The 20,885-nt window shown below is 34.3% G+C and overlaps 1 protein-coding gene across 3 annotated transcripts in view; it reads left to right on the forward strand.

Moving 5' to 3' along the window:
* Nucleotides 1–20,885, forward strand: part of BDP1 (B double prime 1, subunit of RNA polymerase III transcription initiation factor IIIB) — an 81,366-nt gene that overhangs the window by 41,667 nt on the left and 18,814 nt on the right. For 2 of the 3 annotated variants that reach the window (XM_033110450.1, XM_033110451.1), the window contains exons 20-30: nucleotides 527–681; nucleotides 1,397–1,607; nucleotides 2,859–2,998; nucleotides 6,162–6,363; nucleotides 6,615–6,805; nucleotides 7,760–8,147; nucleotides 12,192–12,311; nucleotides 17,518–17,554; nucleotides 18,028–18,120; nucleotides 19,190–19,418; nucleotides 19,903–20,057. In XM_033110450.1, coding sequence (XP_032966341.1) covers nucleotides 527–681; nucleotides 1,397–1,607; nucleotides 2,859–2,998; nucleotides 6,162–6,363; nucleotides 6,615–6,805; nucleotides 7,760–8,147; nucleotides 12,192–12,311; nucleotides 17,518–17,554; nucleotides 18,028–18,120; nucleotides 19,190–19,418; nucleotides 19,903–20,057 — 1,921 coding nt within the window. The remainder of the gene's footprint in view (nucleotides 1–526; nucleotides 682–1,396; nucleotides 1,608–2,858; nucleotides 2,999–6,161; nucleotides 6,364–6,614; nucleotides 6,806–7,759; nucleotides 8,148–12,191; nucleotides 12,312–17,517; nucleotides 17,555–18,027; nucleotides 18,121–19,189; nucleotides 19,419–19,902; nucleotides 20,058–20,885) is intronic. The other variant, XM_033110452.1, reaches the window with a different exon arrangement.

Consider the following 20,885-nt stretch of genomic DNA (forward strand, 5'->3'; position numbering starts at 1 on the left):
ATGTAGCAATTTTCATTATATCCACCTAGACTTTTCTGTATAGATACTTATTTATATAAATAATAAAATGTGAGGGTATTTTCATTGTTTTACAAAAATGACGTCATAACTTGCCTTCTGGGTTTTTTACTTAACACAATATTGTGAACATCTTTTTGGATCTGTAAATAGAAATTTATCTTCTTTTAAATGGCTCTGTACTGTTGCATTATAAAGAAATTTGAATTTATTTTTTTAATCCCCTACTGATAGATTTGTCCTATTACCAATTTTTTGTTTGTTTTTCTTCTGGGGTAAAAATATTGCTGTAATAAATATCCTTGTATATTATTTTCTAGATACTTATTTGAGTATTCTTATGACACATGTCTAGAAGTGGAATCTCTGGGAATTAAAATTTTAATAGACCTGTCCCATTGTCCTCTACAAAAACTATAATAATTTATTCTTCTAATAGCATATGTAAGTTCCTATTTCCCTATACTTCTACCAACCCTCAATGAAATTTATTTTATCTGCCTTCTAGGATGTGGCTTCCCTAATGACATCAAGAGAAAAAGACAAATCAGGTCACGGGGAGAATGAGGCTATGATATTGCCGTGTATACAGACTGAAAAGGACCTTTCGCCTTCAAGTTCTTGTGCACAAGTCCAGAAAAAGGAATTAGTTGTTTCTACAGGGTAAACAGTGATAGTCCTTTGAAAATCTAAAATAAGAGTTCTTTCAAATATTTCTTCATTTTTATTAAAATGTGTTAATGTATTTTAAAAATGAATGTAAAGAGTACTGTACTTGGTTTATTTTTATTCATATGGCAGACTGCCTAAAATTGAAAGTCAGATTGAGTTAAACACCTTTTAATGCTTCCCTGCTCATATTCACTGTTCGCTGCTGCTTAAGATCTTACACAAAGCAGTGTATTTAAAAATATATGTATATAAGATATGTATTATTTGCCTTTTAAAAATTGTGGTAAAATACATATAAAATTTACCATTTTAACCATTTTTTAAGTACAGTCCAGTGGCATTAAGTACATTCACACTGTTGTGCAACCATCACCACCATCCATCTCCAGAAGTTTTGTCTGAAAACCTGCCATAAAACAATAACTCCCCATTCCCTACTTCTTTCAGTTCCTGGAAACCACAATTGGACTTTTTTTCTGTGAATTTGAATATTCTAGGTACCTCATTCAAGTTCATTACCTTTTAAGAATTGAAATAACTTTTGTTCTTTTATAAAATAAGATATATTCAGAAAGTAATTTTCCTTTCATGGTATAAAACATTTTTATAGAGAGTATATTAGAGGAGATTCAGATTTTGTATTTTTAAGTAGTTTTCATCTTTTTACAGTCAAGCTCCCTCTCTTTTTTCCTTTCCTCCTTTTTAGGAGTCATAATATAGACACTTTTCAACAAGAAATGAAGGAAAGTGTTATCCAAACTGCTCGACCAGTAAGGGGGCGACTTCAGAGACCCAGACCAAACATAAGAAAGGCTGGACAGAGGCAAATAGTGGAAAAAGGTGGAGCCAAAGGCATAATTAAGGAAGAAAGAACAGTATTACAAAAAGATAAAACTGAAAAGAAGTTTCTGATTGTGGTGAGTTACTGTTATGTAATTAAATTGAGCCTTTTAATGCATATTAACATATCAAATGATAGCTCAGACTTGACTTAAAATATAGGCATTTGACAATCAATGAATACAGTATGTATCTAGTTTTGTTTCGTATTTACCATTCTGAATTTTTAAACAAGTGAATATAGATTTATTTTTTTCCTAACTAATGAACCTATTCATTTTGAAAATCTTTAATCAATACAAAATGATATAATAACTCCTCCAAATCTCACCACCCTGAGATAACCACTGTAAACCTTTTGACATAATTTTAGCAGATTTATTTCCATGCATGCATATGTGCACACTTATGTAAATTTAAATACTGAAATCATTGTATACATGTGATTTTGTGACTTACTGTTTTTCACTTAATATCTTAAGTGACTTTCTGTGTCAAGAATACGGAAAAACATTATTTTATTTTTTTTAAGATTCTTTTTTTTTATTGGGGAAGGGGAACAGGACTTTATTGGGGAACAGTGTGTACTTCCAGGACTTTTTTCCAAGTCAAGTTGTTGTCCTTTCAATCTTAGTTGTGGAGGGCGCAGCTCAGCTCCAGGTCCAGTTGCTGTTGCTAGTTGCAGGGGCACAGCCCACCATCCCTTGTGGGAGTCGAGGAATCGAACTGGCAACCTTGTGGTTGAGAGCCCACTGGCCCATGTGGGAATCGAACCGGCAGCCTTCGGAGTTAGGAGCTTGGAGCTCTAACCGCCTGAGCCACCGGGCCGGCCCGTAATACATTATTTTTAACTGCTGCATAACATTGTGCTCTTTTGAATGCCAGTCTAACCAATTTCTTACTGATGGATCTTTTGATATTAAAAATAAATTTAAGTAGTGTAATGCCGATTTCAACAGTTCTTGTTTTTCTGTCCTTTTCTCTGTCTACCAAGGGAAAATCTAGATTTAAAGCGATTGTAATCCTTATTTGAACCTCCCAACTCTTTAAAAAAAAATCATTAAACTTTATTTCTTTGGTTTCATAACAGATAGTTATTGTAGTCTTTAAAGCATTAAAACATATCACTGCGATAATCTTTGAAACTTCCTCTCTGAGTTAGGCAGTTTTGTTTTGGGTAGCAAACATGAATATTGCATACCCAGTTTGAGTCTTCATTTTTAAAAACTTTATAATTTTAAAATACCTTTCTTAATAATTGACATATTTTAGGAGGTATGCTCTGTTGTTAAAAAAAAAAAAATACTAGTGTGGTTTTGTCATTTCAGCCAAGTTCTCAAATTGGAACTGAAATTGAAGTTGTATCCTCCAAAGTTTCAGAGGACAGAATGTATGAAAATCAGAGTCACGTGGTTCTTGCAGAAAACCTTCATGTTAACAAAATTAATGTTTTAGATGAAAAGATGAGGTGAGTTTCCTTTTCAAGCAGAAAAGCATAAAACTTTCCAAAGACAAAGGCTGGGTTTTACATAATTGATTAACTTCACATCTTGAAAATTTTATGAAAGGATAATGATTATGAAACTAGAATACTTTAAATCTGCTTCTTTAGCACTGTGTGAATTGCATGACTGATGTTCTCTTAATTTGTAAATTGTGTGAAAAATTTGGCAAGCATCCTCATTTTTATTTTAAAACTGAACTTTGTTGGTGACAGAGGTTCTTAAGTTCTTTGTATCTTTAGAAATTTATAACCTACTGACTAAAATTCATAAATAGGTAGTGCAATGAAGGACTACTATATGCTATATTTGGAGCTGTGTCACAAACCATTTAAAACCGAAATCTTTTAAGTGAGATATGCTGTAAGGGTGAAGATATATCAGTATTACCATTTTTATGACTTGCAGTCTGCTTTATTGTTGATATTAAAGCAAGCTGTGTTAGGTTCTTTTTTATTATACGAGGGAAATAAAAACACCTTTCCTTTTCTGGATATAGTTCACGATCCATCTAATTTACTATACTATCTTTGTAACTAGGACATGTTTTAGTGAAGTATTCATTAATTTTTTGCAGGATGTCTTCAGAACATGTAATTCTTTTTGATCATTCCAGCTTCCTTTAATTACGTAGAATTAACTTGATTTTTTGGAACATGCAGAAGAGATGTTACTGTATCTTTTTGTTCACCTTTTGTGAAGCCATGAAATAGAATTGGGCCTGCTTTGTCATCTAACTGCATGAGTGGTGCTGTTGATTTTGGATGACTTTAAAGAGTTTGTTTTCATTTAGGCAGGTTTCTTCTTATATGAAGCTCTTACTGTTTTAGTACGAATTTCTCTCATTTGTTTCCGCGTGTGTGTATGGCGGAAATTTAATTTCAAGTTTTCTTACTCAGCCATTTCTTCATTTCTTTAAACTGGATGTTTAAATAAAGTGATTGGTTCTTAAAAATATTTTCACTAAAATGCATTATAGATACATTTGTATTACAAGTGCTATATATTGGATTAGATTGGTGATTGATCCCATTGAGTAATTCATCTCTAAAAGTGATGCCAGAGAACACTTTCTGAGATGTTAACTCCCAAACATTAAAGATTAACCTGTTTCCATCTCTGCCTTTTCCTAATTACTATTTATGGATTTATGGTCCGTGTATAATTTAATCCCTTTTTGGTCTTACAGAATTACATGATTTTGCCACTAAAAAGAACCTTATACATTCATTCATTTCCTATGTACCAGGCATTGTTCTAGGTACTGACAATATAGGACAACATAGGAACAAACAAAAAAATCCTGTCCTTGTGGAGCTTATATTCTCATTGGGGGAACAGATTGTAAACAAAATAAGTAAGTTGAATAAATCAGTAATAAGTAAGTAGAGAAGAATAAAGCAGGTGGGGGAGTGAGGAGTATCATGATTGGGTATTTACTTTTTAATTAGCAGTGATCAGAGAATGCTTCATTGAAAGGGCACCATTGGAGAGAAAACCTAAAAGAGGTGAAAGAGCAAGTCAAGGGGAGGTCTAGGGAAAGAGGGAACAAGAGAGGAAGAGTAGTAGATGAAGGAAAGGCAAAAGTGAGTAGGGGGAAGGGCAGATTATGTGGACCTTTGTAAGGATTTTGATTTTTACTCTAAGTGAGCCTTTAAAGACTAGTGACCTTCGAGGTCAGCCTTCCCTAATGCCCTCGTCTTTAATTGACTGAACAGACCTAGAGGATTAAATAGCTTGCTCAAAGTCACATTGGCAATGTAGTATTTAAACTTAAGTTTTCAGGATTTATGACTTTCAGACTAGCAAAATCCTATAGTTATATAGGCAGGGCTTCCTGAAAGAAACTTTACATATGTCAAGAGATTTTATGCTTAGTCTTTGCATGTTTTAGGGGGAGAGATCTAACTTTTAAATTTCCTATATGGAAACCTATACCTTACTCAACTCCCCTCTCCCCCTTTTTCATCTTTTCTGTTCATGAGGTTTATTCCAGCTGTTAGCTGTATCATGACTGATACTTTCTTCAGAGTATACTGTACAGTTTGTAAATTAGCTTACTCTAACATCCAGCATTTTCTTGTTGCTTTTGACTTTGCTAGCACATTGTCACTTATGTATATATTTTAGTTTTAAATACCTTTGTAGAATCACACTTGATTGTAAATAGCTTATATTTAAGTTAAATATAATTTGTTTTCCCAAATACATTAGCCTATTAATATCATAACCTTGTTAGAACTTCTTTGAACTTCCTTATTTTACTGCCAGAAGAGTTTAGTCAGGTTGGAACATTTGAAAATGTAACTAAGTACTTTCTCTTCTGGGAATTTATTAGAAATATTACTTAAGATTAGTCTTTAATACAGATCTTTCAGAGAACTCATAATGAATACTTATATATCCAGTTATTCTTCATAAATATCCAAGTTTATATTAGTTTTAAGCCTTCTAATTCAGAATTCAGATCTTTGCCAATTATTTCTTCCCAGGAGACCTTAAGACAGCTGTTCAGGTTGCCTGGGAGGCTATGGCTACTCTGTTGAATGTTAAAACCTAGTCTTTCTCTGATTTGGCAGTTATATATGGGTTATATTGAGATCTTTATGACACCAACTGTCAATAAACCCTTTACTATGAGATGACAGGCATATGCTAGGAGACCATCTAGCTTTTGAGTTTGCTCTTGTACTACTAGTAGAACCATGCTTGCTGTGACCATTGTATATTTGTTCATGCTTCAGAGCCCAGTTGAAGCATTTGTTAAAGTTCCATTATGAAATCCATCTTCAACTACTGGCATTATTTTGTTTGTTTCTAGTTATTACTCTGAAAATATCTTACGGTAGAATGAAACCACAAACCAGAATCAGGGAATGAAAGTAAAAAAGATTATTGTAAAACTATTCCCCAGGCTGTACAGAAAATGGAAGTTATAAAAGCTTTTATGTTCTTCCTTTTATATCAGCATGTGTAGTTTCATGTTACATGCTTCGTTTTGTAGCCAATTTATATGTAGTCCTTTGAACATAGAATTGGTTTGTGTGAAAAATTGTTTGATTTAACAGCTGTTACATTAAGAAGGAATTCTGATTTTTTTTCTTCTGCGTGATTTGTATTTCATTCTAGACATGAACATCAAACGTATGTTCCCAGTCCAGCACAATCGATAAGAAGGCAATTCCAAAAGGCTAAGCCAAATTTGGGAAGAGCATACAGTAAGAAAGAGGAATCAGGTGTAGAAAAAACCAGAGCAGATCCTAGTGAGTCACAGAAGCCAGAAGATAATTTGCTGCAGCAAGGAGATTCTGATACCCAGTTCCTTCAAAAAGTAAGTTTGAAAAACATAATTTTTATCAGTGGGCTGATTGTGAGGGAAAGCCTTAAAAAATCTATAGTTTTGCCTTTTGTATTTTAACTATTTTCATGAAAAGTGAGTGACTTTCTAGTATTATAAAACTTTAGAAACCATTTGTGAGTGTGTGTGTGTGTGTGTGTAAGATTAGGCCAAACTGTCAAACCAAATTACCATCAAGATTGTTTCCATGGTAATATTACTTGCTGTTTCTTCTTAAATTTAAGGAAAAGGCTGAGCTTCTGACATCCCTGGGAGTTTCAGCAAGAAAAGATTGTGTAGGTTCCAAAGAGATTGGTTTGGTCAAAAAAGATGCTCAGTCAGAAGTTGGACCATCAGCAAGCATTGGACAGAAAACTGTAGGGGATAATTCTATGTCTTCAGTCGTTGAAGAGCAGTATCTCAGTAAACTAGCAAGGTAAAGTTTTATTTAACAAATACTTTCAGAATAGGAAATAGAAACTTACTCTTTATGGATGTCCTACCTTTATTTATTTTTATTTGTTTGTTTATTTATTTAAACTTTTATTTTAAGTGTGTTTTTCCAGGACCCGTCAGCTCCAAGTCAAGTAGTTGTTTCAATCTAGTTGTGGAGGGTGCAGCTCACAGTGGCCTGCCCATGTGGGGATTAAACCATCAACTTTGTTAAGAGCACTGCGCTCTAACCAACTGAGCTAACTGGCCGCCCCCTACCTTAATATATTGAGAGAGTGACATATGGCTTGTATAGATTGTTTTTTTATTGACAGGTCTGTTTCCCCTTTTTGATTTTTATTTACTAAAATTAACTTTTTTCTGATCTTAGGAAGATTTTCCTACATTTAAAATTTCTAGAGTATATTAGACATGAACAGAAGCGTGACCGAAGAGTAGTGCCTAAATAATTTGAATGATAATTCAATTGGGGTCACAAACACAAGTGAAGGGTACCCTTCTTCCGTGGTTTTCAAGGAAAGTAGAAGGGAACCTACGTTCTGAAAAACAACATTGTTCTGATGGATTTTTCTGCCTCCTCTTTTTCCTTATATACTAATATGTTTACCCAGTAATACAAACCATTATCACTTTTTGACCCCATATTCTGTATGTATTGGCCCATTGTACTTTATTCCTTTTTCTTCTGATACTTGCCAGCCTTGTATTTCATCTCCACCTAAATAGCAAAGGGGAAAATGGCCCAGAAATAAAAACTTACTATGGAAAATTTGTAGGTAGATAACTAAGAATTAACTCTGAATGAGAAACTAATAGTTCCTTTCTTCTGGGAGTTTTCACTTAATGGCTTGAACTGGGATTTCACTCTAAAAGTTTGGTTATCAAAATTAACCTTGTGCCTGTAGTGACTATATTGTTGTTTTGATTAAACATCCAGCTGTTCACAACTGCTAAAAAAATCAAATTACTCTAAAATTGCTCTGAATCGAAGAACAACTATCTCTTCTGCCCCTGGGTGTGAGATAGATCATAGTGAAAGGAGAAGGCATCGAAAGATCAAACCAAATGTCACCAAAGGGCGTGGATCCAAACGAATTCGGAGTAAGACCTCTAAGAAGGAACCTAGAGCTTCCAAGGCCATGCTGGTGACTCTTCGGGCTTCCCAGGAAGAGGACGAAGATGATGCTGAAGATTTAGAGTCTGACTATGAAGAAGAAAGCTATCATCTTGCTCCAGAAGAAGTAAACAAAGCTCCAGTGTTTGTACCTATTGGTCTCAGATCTCCTGAACCTGTTTCTGCTCAGATCGAGGAAACGATGGAAGAGGTAGTTTGTTTCTTTGAATGCTTGGAACTTTATCTTACTTGTATTTTTCTTTTAGTGGATCATTTTTTCTTCTCTTAGTGATTACTAGGATTTGTAGAGTTCATTCTCTTAAATGACCTCTACCAAATGTAATTTGTCTTGTGCCTGGTGGATAAGCCTAAGGAATCAGTAGTAGGCTTATGGGATCTCCTGTGATTACTCAGCCCTTACAGCCCAGGCCCACCACAAGGTAATCAGTATAATAATAATGATAGAAATCTGATGATTGCATTTGTATCTGGTCTACTTTCTGATCAATGAAAAAAAAATTTGGCAGGTGTTTTCTATTAACTGTGGTAGGATAAGGCTGAGCTCTGATTGGTACAGAAGGTAGGAGGGACATTTAAAAAAATTATGGTAAAATACACATAAAATTTACCATCTTGACCATTTTTAAGTGTGTAGTTTAGTGGCATTAAGTACATTCATATTATTGTGCTATGCCATCATCACCATCCACCCAGAAAACTTTCTTCATTTTGTAAAACTAAAACTCTATACCCATTAAAAAGTAATTCCCCATTACCGCCACCCCTCTAGTCTGTGCTAACCACCATTCTCGTTTTGTCTCTGTGACTTTATTTTAGGTACGTCATGTAAGTGGAATCTGACAGTATTTGTCCTTTTTGTGACTGGTTTATTTCACTTAGCATAATGTTTTCAAGGTCATCTGTGTTGTAGCATGTCCTTTTTATAGCCTGAATAATAGGCCATTGTGTACATATACCACATTTTGTGGAGAGTTGGGTTGCTGCCACTTTTTGGCCATTAGAAAGATTGCTGCTATGAACATGGGTGTCCAAAATCTCTTTTAACTCCTGTTTTTAATTTCTTGGAGCATATACCTAGAAGTGGGATTGCTGGATCATATGGTAAATTGTAAATCTATTTTTAATTTTTTGAGCAACCACCGTACTGTTTTCCATGGCAGCTGCATTCCCATCAGTAGTGTACAAGGGCTCCCGTTTCTCCACATCCTCACCAACACGTGTTCTTTTCTTTCTTGTGATAATAACTGTCATGATGGATCTGAGGTGAAGGAACGTATTACTTCAACTTAACTTTATTATAAAAGCTTCTTATCATTTTGCCTCTTAGTCTAGTAGTCCAACTTTGTAACTACAAACTTTTCTGTTCTGCCTCCATTTTCAGTAACTTACTTGGCTTATAGGGCAGCATATATGAACCAGTTTTGTAGTAAATATTCATGATAATTTCTGAGTCATTTAAAACAGAATCAGGAGTTAACCAAGATGGTATTGATGATAATAAAAGAAGTAGGAAACATAAAATAATTCAAGTAATATTAAGTTAACCCAGAGTTAATGGATTACTGCATTTGTAAATTTACATTTATGAATGGCAGTCCAAAGCCACCGTCAGTTGTTCACTGTTAATAATAACATGCTGGATGTTGTAAAGTTAATGAGTTAGAATGGTCGAAGCTAAATACAAATGACGCAAAATGAAGCTGTTTCTTATAACTAAAAGTTCAAAGTAAAGATAGTGAATTTAAGTTTTAGTTGAAACTAAGAAAATGCAAAAGGAAAGTTAACTTTGTGGAAGGACAGCTGCTTAATACCACATGTGAATTCATTTAGCTGTATGTTTTGTATTTTACAAATTTCTTTGTGTGAAAGAAAAATTGCTAGTGAAAACTAATACCAGAATTTTCTGAAAATCAGGTTCTAGGATTCATCCCTCAATTATTGCACAATGTCTTCTTAAATAACATTAATCAGGGGTCCTTCCGGGGGGTGACATTCAGTTGTCTGTTCGAGGCCATGGACTTTCCATCCTAGAGCCGTGGCCCAGTTTGTCCATAACCTCTCAGAGAAGGCCCCGGTGCTGGTCAACGCTGCTGTGACTTACTCAAAGCCTTGATTGGCCACATTTTGGCACTATGCCAAGGTTGAGCTGGTTCCTCCAACCTGCTGAGATCCCTATGGCTACTCAGAGCTTGAAAAAAAAAAAGTCAGTAGTGCTCAAACTGGTAGCTGCAAATAGCTCACAGTTAAGGAAGCTCCGCTGAATGGTTTGGCGGCCACTGAGGTGTGGATGTGGTTTTATGTGGGCGAAATCATAATGTTTGAAGACGAATCGTTAACATCTGTTTCTTTTTAGTTTATTATTTGAATGTTCTTGGACCATGTGTGATCAGACTGGTATTTGAATAAAATGTGGCAAAATCAATTATTTTCTATATCAAATACTGCATGGAAGGTCACATTTTCTCTTGACATTAAGTTGGATTGTTTTTTGCTTTAATGATGTTAATATAGCTCTAAATGCATGTCTTTGCTTAGCCTGAAATTGGAAAGGATATATGTGAATATACCAACCTGTTACAATATTTATGAGGGTAACATTTTAATTTGAAGGTTGGAAATAATGTTTACTTCCAGAAAAGTTGGGGGAAAGGCCTTGAGAAAAGTAGAACTTGCTACTTTTGCTCCTAGGAAAAATACTAATACCATGTACCAAAGTCGTGTCAGTAGTATAAAGAATAAAATTTGGATGGTCTCTTTGCTAAAAACAAACAAAAAACATTAATCATAATAATTGAATAAAGAAAGCTTAAAGTACATTTCTTATAGCCAAATTACGAAGGCAGTTAAATCGTTTATATGTTAGAAAATGTTTCCTTTAAAAAGCATTTAATACTGGCATATTATTAAATCATGAAGGGATATAAAGTATTGATATACACTACAACATGAACCTTGAATGAAGACATTGTGCTAAGTGAAAGATGCCAGTTTAAAAAATTACATATTATATGATTCCATTCATATGAAATGTCCCAAATTGGAAAATCCAGAGAGACAGAAAGTAGATTAGTGGTTGGTTGTTTAGGAATTTGGGGATGAGTGTTAAGGGAGGGATAACTAATGGGTATGGGTTTCTTTTTTAAAGTGATGAAAATGTTCTGAAAGTGACTGGTGATGGTTGTACCTATTTGTGCACAATCCAAAAAACGTTGAATTACACACTTTAAATGGGTGGATTTTATGGTATGTAAATTGTACCTCAATAAAGTTGTTAAAAAAAAACGTAGAGCTTTGAAAATGTGTAGTGCTCAATCAACCAACTTAACAATTATCTGGAATATTTTCATTTTCTACCCAACTTCTCAGAATATTTTATCTTTTCAAATCACTTGAACTTTTTAATCTTCCCAGGGATATAAGATCTTAGCAAAGATTTTTCCCTAATGTTTGCATCTGAGAAAACAAACCCGAACACACAGGTGTTAACTATATGATAAACATGTCTTGAAGGCAGATTTTCAAACTTGAGTCTCTACTCAGTTTCTACTGAATCAGTCTTTTATACTTATCTGTTAATAAGGGAATAGGAGCCAGACTGTCTTGTATATAGTCTAGGAGATAAATCTGAGTCTTTTTTGTCTCCGGACTATAGGGATCTTTAACCAGTAAGACTGCTAAATGAATATAAGTAAATGCAAGTGAACCCATTATTTTACATAGCTGTTGACATGGCTGTCAAGAGTGATGCAGGTTTTGGAATTGTGGGAGAGGGTAGTTGCCTTGGTGGGGAGGGAATAAATCTTTTTAAGTGTTTTCAACTCATCTCAGTGTATAGTTAGTTGATACATATCTGTTTTTCTTAGATTGTGAGTTCCTCAAGGGCAGGGCCAAACTTGTCTTCTTCAGCTTTGTATCCTTGTACCTGCAGAAGCACTCCATAAATGTCAACAAACTGATGAGAGAAATTATGCGAAAGTAAGGACAAAGTGGGGATAATGGAAAGTGAAAGCTAGGTAGGAAGATTAGCCTTGGAAATTTTGTTTACTGGTTATAAGAATCACAGACCCCTCAAAAACCTTAAATGTTTTACTTTTGCCAAGTTGATGTCAAATCAGTTTTAAGAATGACTATATTTCAATTTTTTAATCGTGTATGAATATGGATTATTTCGTCAGTTTAACATTTTGCTGTGTTTAGTATTCCAAAATGAATTAATGAGACTTCATTTTGACAGCTTGAAATAACCGTGAATGTTCCAGACATGGGATTCATAACTGTTGATGAACATCAATTCTCAAACACAGATGTGACCACGCAAGAAATGAAACAAGAAAATTTGAATGCATTACCAGTTGTAAGCATCCATTTTAACATGTTTTAATTCTTTGTTTACTTTCAAAAGACTGAAAGTTTATTTTAGAAGCTTTTGGTTTGTTTACAAGCAGTTCTTAGCTATAATTTCTAGCATGTAGGGAGCTGTAAGTATGAACAATAGAAACTAGTGAATAATCCATTCACTAGTATTATATTTTACTTGAAAAGCAGTGATTTGTGTGTGAGTGTGTGTGTGTGTGTGTGTTTGTGTATAGCTCTTTATATCATCAGAGACTTACGTTAAAGTTCTGTTGCATTAAGTCTATACTAAATATAAATTATTTGGAATGAATATATTTAGTTGCATTTTGTTTAGCATTCTTCCTTATTTGGTTGGTATTTATCTTATTTTTGCAAATGAAGACTTGGAATCACAACTTTTTAAAAACAGCTTTATTAAGATACAATTAACACCTTACAATTCACACATTTAAAGTGTACAATTCAATGGTTTTTAGTATATTTACAAATATGTGCAAACATCATCACAGTTAATTTTAGAACATTTTCATAACCTCAAAAAGAAACCCATTGGCAGTTGCACCCCATTTTCTCCCAACCCTCCTCAGGCGTAGCCAACCAATAATCTGCTTTCTGTCTCTGATGATTTGTCTGTTCTGGACATTTCATATAAATGGACTCATAATATGGTCTCTTGTGTCTGGCTTCTTTTACATAGCATAATGTTTTCAAGGTTCGTCATGTTGTAGCACGTATCAGTACTTCATTTCATTTGTGGTCAAATAATAGTACAGATGGATATACCACATTTTGTTTATCCATTCATCTGTTCATGGACATTTAGGTTGTTTCCATCTTTTGGCTATTATACATAATGTTGCTATAAACATTTGTGTACAAATATATACAAGGACATATATTTTCATTACTCTTCAGTACAGTCCTAGGAGTGCTTTGTTGTATGATGACTATGTTTAATCATTTGAGGAACCAGCAAACTGTTTTCCAAAGCTGCTGCACCATTTTACATTCCCACCAGCAATGTATGAGGGTTCCAGTTTCTTTATGTGCTTGCCAACATTTGTTGTTTGACTGTTTTGATCTAACCATCCGAGTGGGTGTGAAATGTTACCTCATTATGGTTTTGATTTGCATTCCCTAATCGTTAATGATGTTGAGCATCTTTTCATGTACTTATTGGCCATTTTAAAATAATCTTTGGAGAAATGTCTGTTCAGAGCCGTTGCCCATTTTTTTATTATTGGTCTGTTTGTCTTTTTATTACTGAGTTGTAAGAATTTTTTTATATACAGTAGTCCCCTCTTACCCACAGGGGATGTATTCCAAGACCACCAGTGGATCCCTGAAACCGCTGATAGCACTAAATCATATAGATATTAGGATGGTGCACAAGTAATTGCGGTTTTTTGCAATTATTTTTAACCTTTTAAACCTCAATTACTTTTACACCAACCTAATTCTATATTTTTTCTATACATAAATACCTATAGTAGGGTGGCCAGATGGCTCGGTTAGTTAGAGTGTGAGCTCTCAAAGATAAGGCTGCCGGTTCAATTCCCGCATGGGATGGTGGGCTGTTCCCCCTGCAACTAAAATTGAATATAGAGACCGGACTTGAAGCTGAGCTGCGCCTTCCACAACTAGGTTGAAGGACAACGACTTGGAGCGGATGGCCCTAGAAAAACACATGTTCCCCAGTATTTCCCAATTTAAAAAACAAAACAAACAAGCAAAAAAACCTGTAGTAAAGTTTGACTTATAAATTAGGCACAGAAAGAGATAACAACAATAATAAACTAGGACAATTATGACAATATTCTGTAATAAAAGTTAGTGTGAATATGATCTGTTTCTCTTTCAAAATATTTTATTGTACTATATACACAGCATGAATATGCTGGACAAAGGAATGATTCACATGCTGGGTGGGCTGGAGCAGGACAGCTGGAGATTTCATCACGCTACACAAATGGCATGCAATTTAAAACTTATGAATTATTTATTTCTCTAATTTTCCATTTAATATTTTCAGACCACAGTTGATCGTGGGTAACTGAAACCATGGAAAGCAAAACTGTGGATAAGGGGGGACTACTGTATTCTGGATACAAGTCCCTTATCAGATAATATGATTTGAAATATTTTTTCCCATGTTGTGGGTTGTCTTTTCATTTTCTGGAAGGTTCCCTTTATAACACAAAAGTTTTTAATTTTTATGAACTTCAGTGTATCTATTTTTTTGTTGTTGCTCACGATTTTGTTGTATCCAAGTATCCTTTGCCAAAGCCCAGTTCCTGAAGATTTACTCCTATATTTCTTCTAAAAGTTACACGTTTTAAAAAATTTTTTTATCTATTTTTTAATTTTTTACTTATTTTTTTTTAATTGGGGAATATTGGGGAAAAGTGTGTTTTTCCAGGACCCATCAGCTCCAAGTCGTTGTTTTTCAATCTACGTAGTTGTGGAGGGCACAGCTCAGCTCCAAGTCAAGTCATTGTTTTCAATCTAGGTGTGGAGGGCACAGCTCAGCTCCAAGTCAAGTCATTGTTTTCAATCTAGTTGTGGAGGGCACAGCTCACTGGCCCACGTGGGAGTCGAAGGTGTTATGAGCACTGCACTGTAACCAATTGAGCTAACTGGCAGCCCCTAAAAGTTACATGGTTTTAACTATAGCTTTATATTTAAGTCTTTAATCCATTTTGAGTAAATTTCTGTATATATTGTGAGGTTAGAGTCTTACTTCATTCTTTTGCATATGACTATCCAGTGTCACACCTTCTTTGAAAAGACTATTCTTTCCCCATTGAATGATCTTGCATTCTTGTTGAAAATCAATTGGCGGTAGATGTATGGATTTATTTCTGGACTCATTTCTGTTGCATTGATTTATGTGTCTCTGTGCAGGTGAAGTTCTATTGATTACTGTTGCTTTGTAGTGAGTTTTGGAATTAGGAAGTGTAAATTACCTTCATTCTTTTTTTCAGGATTGTTTTGGGTATTGTGGATCCCTTGCAATTCCATATGAATTTTAAAATCATCCTGCCAGTTTCTACAAAGATGTCAGCTAGGATTCTGATTGGGATTGCACTGAATCTGTAGATCAGTTTTTTTGTGTGTGGGGTGGTAGGGGGCACGTCTGTTGCCATCTTAATAATGTTGAGTCTTCCAGTCCGTGAACATTGGATATTATTTAGATTGTCTTTGATTTCTTTCAACAGTGTTTTGTGGTTTTCAGAGTATAAGCTTTGCACTTCCTTTGTTAAATTTATTTTCAAGAATGTTATTTTTGATGCTACTATGAATGGAACTGTTTTCTTAATTTCATTTTTGGATTATTTATGGCAAGTGTACAGAAATACAATTGATTTGTGTATATTGGTATTGTATCCTGCACCTTTGATGAACTGAGTTATTCTAATAGTTTTTTAGTGGATTCCTTAGGATTATGTACATACAAGATCATGGCATATGTGAACGGAGAGAGTTTTATTTCTGCCTTTCTGTATTAGTTTCTTAGGGCTGCGATAACAAGCTACTACAAACTGGGTGGCTTAAAACTACAGAAAGTTATTCTCTCAGTTCTGGAGGCCAGAATTCTAAGATCAAGGTGCTGTCAGTGATGGCTTCTTCCAGAGGCTCTGAGGAAGAAACCATCCCAGCCTTTCTCTTACCTTCTGGCAGTTGCCGCCAGTCCTGTCATTCCTTGGCTATGGCAGCGCAATTCCAGCCTTTGCCTCCATTACCACATAGCATTTTCCCCGTTTGTATGTCTGTGTTTCTTCTCCTCTTATAAGGACACCAGTTATACTGGATTAGGGCCAACCCTAATCCTGTATGACCTCTACTTGATTGCATTTACAAAAACCCTGTTTCATGTTCATGGTACTGGGGATTAAGAAGACTTCAACATATCTTATGGAGGACACAGTTCGATTTACCACACTTCCAAGCTGGATGTCCTTCATTTCTTCTGCTTGCCTAATTACCCTGGCTAGACCCTCCAGTACAATGCTGAGTACAAGTGGCAAGAGTGGACATTCTTGTCTTGTTCCTGGTCTTAGGGGAAAGTGTTCAGTCTTTCACTGTTAAGTTCCATGTTAGCTGTGGTTTTTTTCATAGATGCCCTTTATCAATTGAAGAAGTTCCATTCTATTCCTAGTTTGTGTATTTGATCATGAAAGGGTGTTGGAATTTGTCGTATCTGCATTTGTCGCTTTTTCTGCATCTTTTGAGATGATCATATGATTTTTGTTTTTTATTGTATTGATATGATGTATTACATAGATTGACTTTTGGATATTAAACCAAAAATTGTATCCCTGGGTTAAATCCTACTTGGTCATGATGTGTAATTTTTGTATGTTGCTGGATTTGGTTTACTAGTATTTTTGTGTCCATATTCATAATAGATAATGGTTTATTATCTATTTTGAGTCTGACACCAGATTATTGTGTTAGAAGTTGAAGCCCTGCTCCTTCTAGGACGAAAACCGTCCAGCTGGGACCTGCGGGAGAAAGGGCCCTGTTTTCTTGGCTGCAGAAGTTTGAGATGGAGTCTCTGCCTTGCTGAGCTGGGATGGAGGAAGGAGAGAGCAGACGTAGTTCAAATACCTCAGACTTTCACCTTTGTTACTGAATTTTCATTAGTTTCTTGAATAGATGTTTCTCCCTCTTATTCCCATAGGTCCATTTCCAGATGCTTTAATGGTTGTTTTTTAATAAACTTCACCAGTGCCAATGGGAGAGGGTCAGCAGAACTCCTCATGTTCTCATGCTGGACATTGATGCTGTAACCTCTTAATTTATTAAAATTCATTTAAGTTTTAAACCTCTTAGTAGTGTAAACAATTGGCAGTATTCTTAAGACCATGGTTTCCATTGGGTTGGAACTAGTGGCAGATATGCCTGAAGTTAAAGGATTTTGAAAGTGCAGAAGTAAAGTAAGAATGGTAGATGCACATTGCAATATGATCAGAGTTAACTTTTGCATATAATGCAAGGAAAAGGTAAAACAAGAACCAAGATACAAAAGAATTGGGTTTTTGTTGTTTATGAAATTTTATGAATAATTATAAAGTAAGGGGGAAACACCAATTTCCACTCCGTCATAATCAAAACATAGAAAGACCTGTAAAACAGTGCTTTTTTGAGATATAGAACATATATTTGGGAAAATATGTAATATATTATTATTCCTCTTTTAGGAAATGACCACAGGTGAACATACCCAAGATGAAACAGGTAACTATCAATGAGGAAACTGTTAAAACTACTTGGTTAATACTAGCATGATGATTTAGTAGTGGTGGTAGTTAGTAAATGAGTCATTTTGATGGAGAGTTGAACAAAAAGATTCAGCTGTTGAATTTGCTATCTTTTGGAGAAATGTGGATTCTTGGAATGTTATTTTAGAATGTGAATTAAGAGTTAAATGTTTAATAAAGAAGTATTTATTGCCTCTGATCTGCACAGATGCATTTTCTTTGAAGGTATTAAGTTATTTAATTGAGAGGGAGGCATTTTCAGTGAGTAAAAGCCAACAGTTGATTTCTTTATTTGTAGTGTATAAGCTGAACAAAAACATTAGTGTACAGAGGATATTGAAGCTTGTTACTAGAGGATAAATATCTGAATTAAAAACACTTTTGTATGTAAACAAAATTAAGTTTCAAGATTTATTCTTCTGTTTTAACGTTGGTATATTTTCTCACAAGGTACCAATGATGGAAGCACCGAAGCTGCCATAACTTTACTTACAATGGGAGATCTAGTGTTACAATCAGAGATCAGTACAGAACAGAGTGACGGTAAGAATGAAAGACAAGTTCTCAACAAAGAAACTTTTAAATTGCAACTTTTAAGAAATTATACCCACATTTCAGTAATAAGTGAATACTTGCTTACATTTGAAGTTGACATCACTTTGTTGTTTTTCCAGAAAAGGCAATATGTGTGTATCGATTCATCCATCTTATCCCCTTTAGATGTAGTGGCCACCATTTCGAGATAGTGTACTTTGTTTATAATGAATAATTTGTATTTGTGGAATAGTAATCTAGTGAATCCTCTACCTTTGTCATTATAAACATCATTGGTTAACTGAGCTCATAGATCACTGATTACTTTATACATGTTTCTTCAGCAAAGGAGTTGCCTCTTCGGATAGTCTTCAGAATTACGTGACAGTCAAATCCACTATGAATGGGCAATAGCGGTCACTGAGAGCATTTGGTTTAGACTGTTCTTTTAGTTTAGACTGAGCCAAAAGATATGTCAACCGAGATTTTTAATATTTTTGTCTGACCTTCTAGAGAAGCTATAGTCTTTACTATCTAAGTATGTTCTACTTTAAGTATGTTAAATGGATAATCATGTTAATTATATTCCTGTTAATTATTTTCACTGTTGATGAGTGGCCTGACATTTATTTTAGATGTTAGACTTTTAGGCCCATAACTATGTATTTATCAGGAAACACTCTGATTTATGTTCCCTGTAATGCTTATTTCTCAATAGTAGAATATTGCTTTGGACCCTGTTACAAATCTCTAGAACATAAATATAAGTTTTAAAAAATTGTAAATGAAGGTGATCCTATCTTGAAATTCATTTGAGTTTATGTGGTTACTGAAAGTAACAAAAAGATTCATTGTTACTTATAATGGCACCAAAATTTCAGTCTGTAAGAATTACTAAGCTTTAGAGTAAGTCAAATCTCTGGCATGAAATATGAGATCATAAATTTAAATTTGGAGCCAAAAAGAGCAAACTTTAACAACAATATAGAATTTTATAATTGCTCAATTTTGAAGGATTTATTTTATTTGGACATCTATTTGTATTGGGTCAATTTTGATTTTTTATTTTTTTCTGCAGTAGGAGTATGTGTACTTCCTGATGTTCATTCAAAGGATAAAAGCCATATTCCTTTTAGCCCAGATAATGTAAACCACAACATTGTTCGTGAATGTCAGGAGCTTTCTTCACCTGTCAATAGTACATCTCCTTCACCGATAGAAGAAAACAAGATTGTATTGGAGGAACAAAGTACTAATGAAGAAATTGGTTTAATGGAGAAAATAAAGGGAAACACTTTAACAACCAGGTTTATTTTGCTTTATTACACTAGTATTTCTTTTGAGTTTTATTAAAAAATAAATTACAGTATTCGATTAATAAATATAATTAAACCAACTATCAATTTAATTAATAGCTTGAATAACACTTGTATAAATGCGAAGTAGGCAATACTAATTTCTCCCTCTTTAAAGTAATGATTGGCTGATTTTGATTTTAGTTGGTTTGCATATTAAAATTACTGTAATATGTGTGTCTGAAACTTTAATGAAATAGTTTTATATAAATATAGTCTGTTGTACAAATATGGTCCAATTCTCTTCCTTTCTCAAGACTTTTAGTAAAGTTAGTACCATGTAATTTTACCAGTAAGAAATGAACACTTATAAACAACGTGGCACCTGAGAAGGTGGCACATAATTTTATCAATGCTAGACGGAATGTATCAATGTGAGAGAGTATTCTTACGGGGTTGACAAATTTCTCTTTTTTTCTCTTCTCTCTTTTTCTAGGAATACAACTTCTGAAGTGACCAATAATTTAAGAAATCGATTTGCCAAGGCTAAGCCAATTCTTAGGAAGATTTTAGGGACCAACAAATTTGGTGCTCATCAGGAAGTTCCCAGTTTGTTTGTAACTAAAGGAGAAGTAGAAGAAATTCAAAGAGGTAAATTTTATTGTTCTCTTGCAAGTTATAAAATTACTTTGACACAAGAAATTACGTTAGCATTTCAAATGGAATATTCAGTTGTTAAACTTACTTTAACTTACTATTAAAAAATTTCAAACATATAAAAAGTAAAATGAGCTATAAAACACCCAAGAAAATCCTCCTATTAGTTTCAGTAATTACTATCATTTTGATATATTGATCAAACTTTCTCTTCGTATGTATTTTTTTCTGTGTGTGTGTGTGTATGTGTAAACATGAAGACTCAAGCATGCATCTCTTAGAAAGGCATACTTGCATGTGGCAAAAAATAAGACAGTGTCCAAAAGGCATAAAATTTAAAAAGTCCTTCCTTCCCCCTGTCCAGTTCTCTAATCCCAGTTCTAGTGGTAAATTCCTTTTAACAGATTTTGTTGTAGACTTCTAGAAATAGTTGCTATACATAAGCATCTAAATGAGGGTGTGTGTGTGTATACCATGCATCCATGTATATACAGGCATATATATGTATATATACACATATACATGTATATTCATTTCAGAAAGGACAAAAATATATGCATTACTGTATACTGTTCAGCACTTGTTTAAATAACAGTTTTATTGAGATAAGTCATATATCATAATTTGCCCATTTAAACTGTACAATTCAGTGGTGGTTAGTGTATTCACCAAGATTGAATTAAACCCCATATGTAGAAGATCTGGATAATTAGCGTCATCTTTTCTCTGTTTTGGGATTCCTGATTTCCGGGATTTCTCTTTCAACCAGCAATGCCTGTGGTTCAGTTAGTTAATTCATTACTTACTTAGGCTTGAGCAGTA

Source organism: Rhinolophus ferrumequinum, chromosome 7, assembly GCF_004115265.2.
Source record: "Rhinolophus ferrumequinum isolate MPI-CBG mRhiFer1 chromosome 7, mRhiFer1_v1.p, whole genome shotgun sequence".
NCBI classification, from domain to species: Eukaryota; Metazoa; Chordata; class Mammalia; order Chiroptera; family Rhinolophidae; genus Rhinolophus; species Rhinolophus ferrumequinum.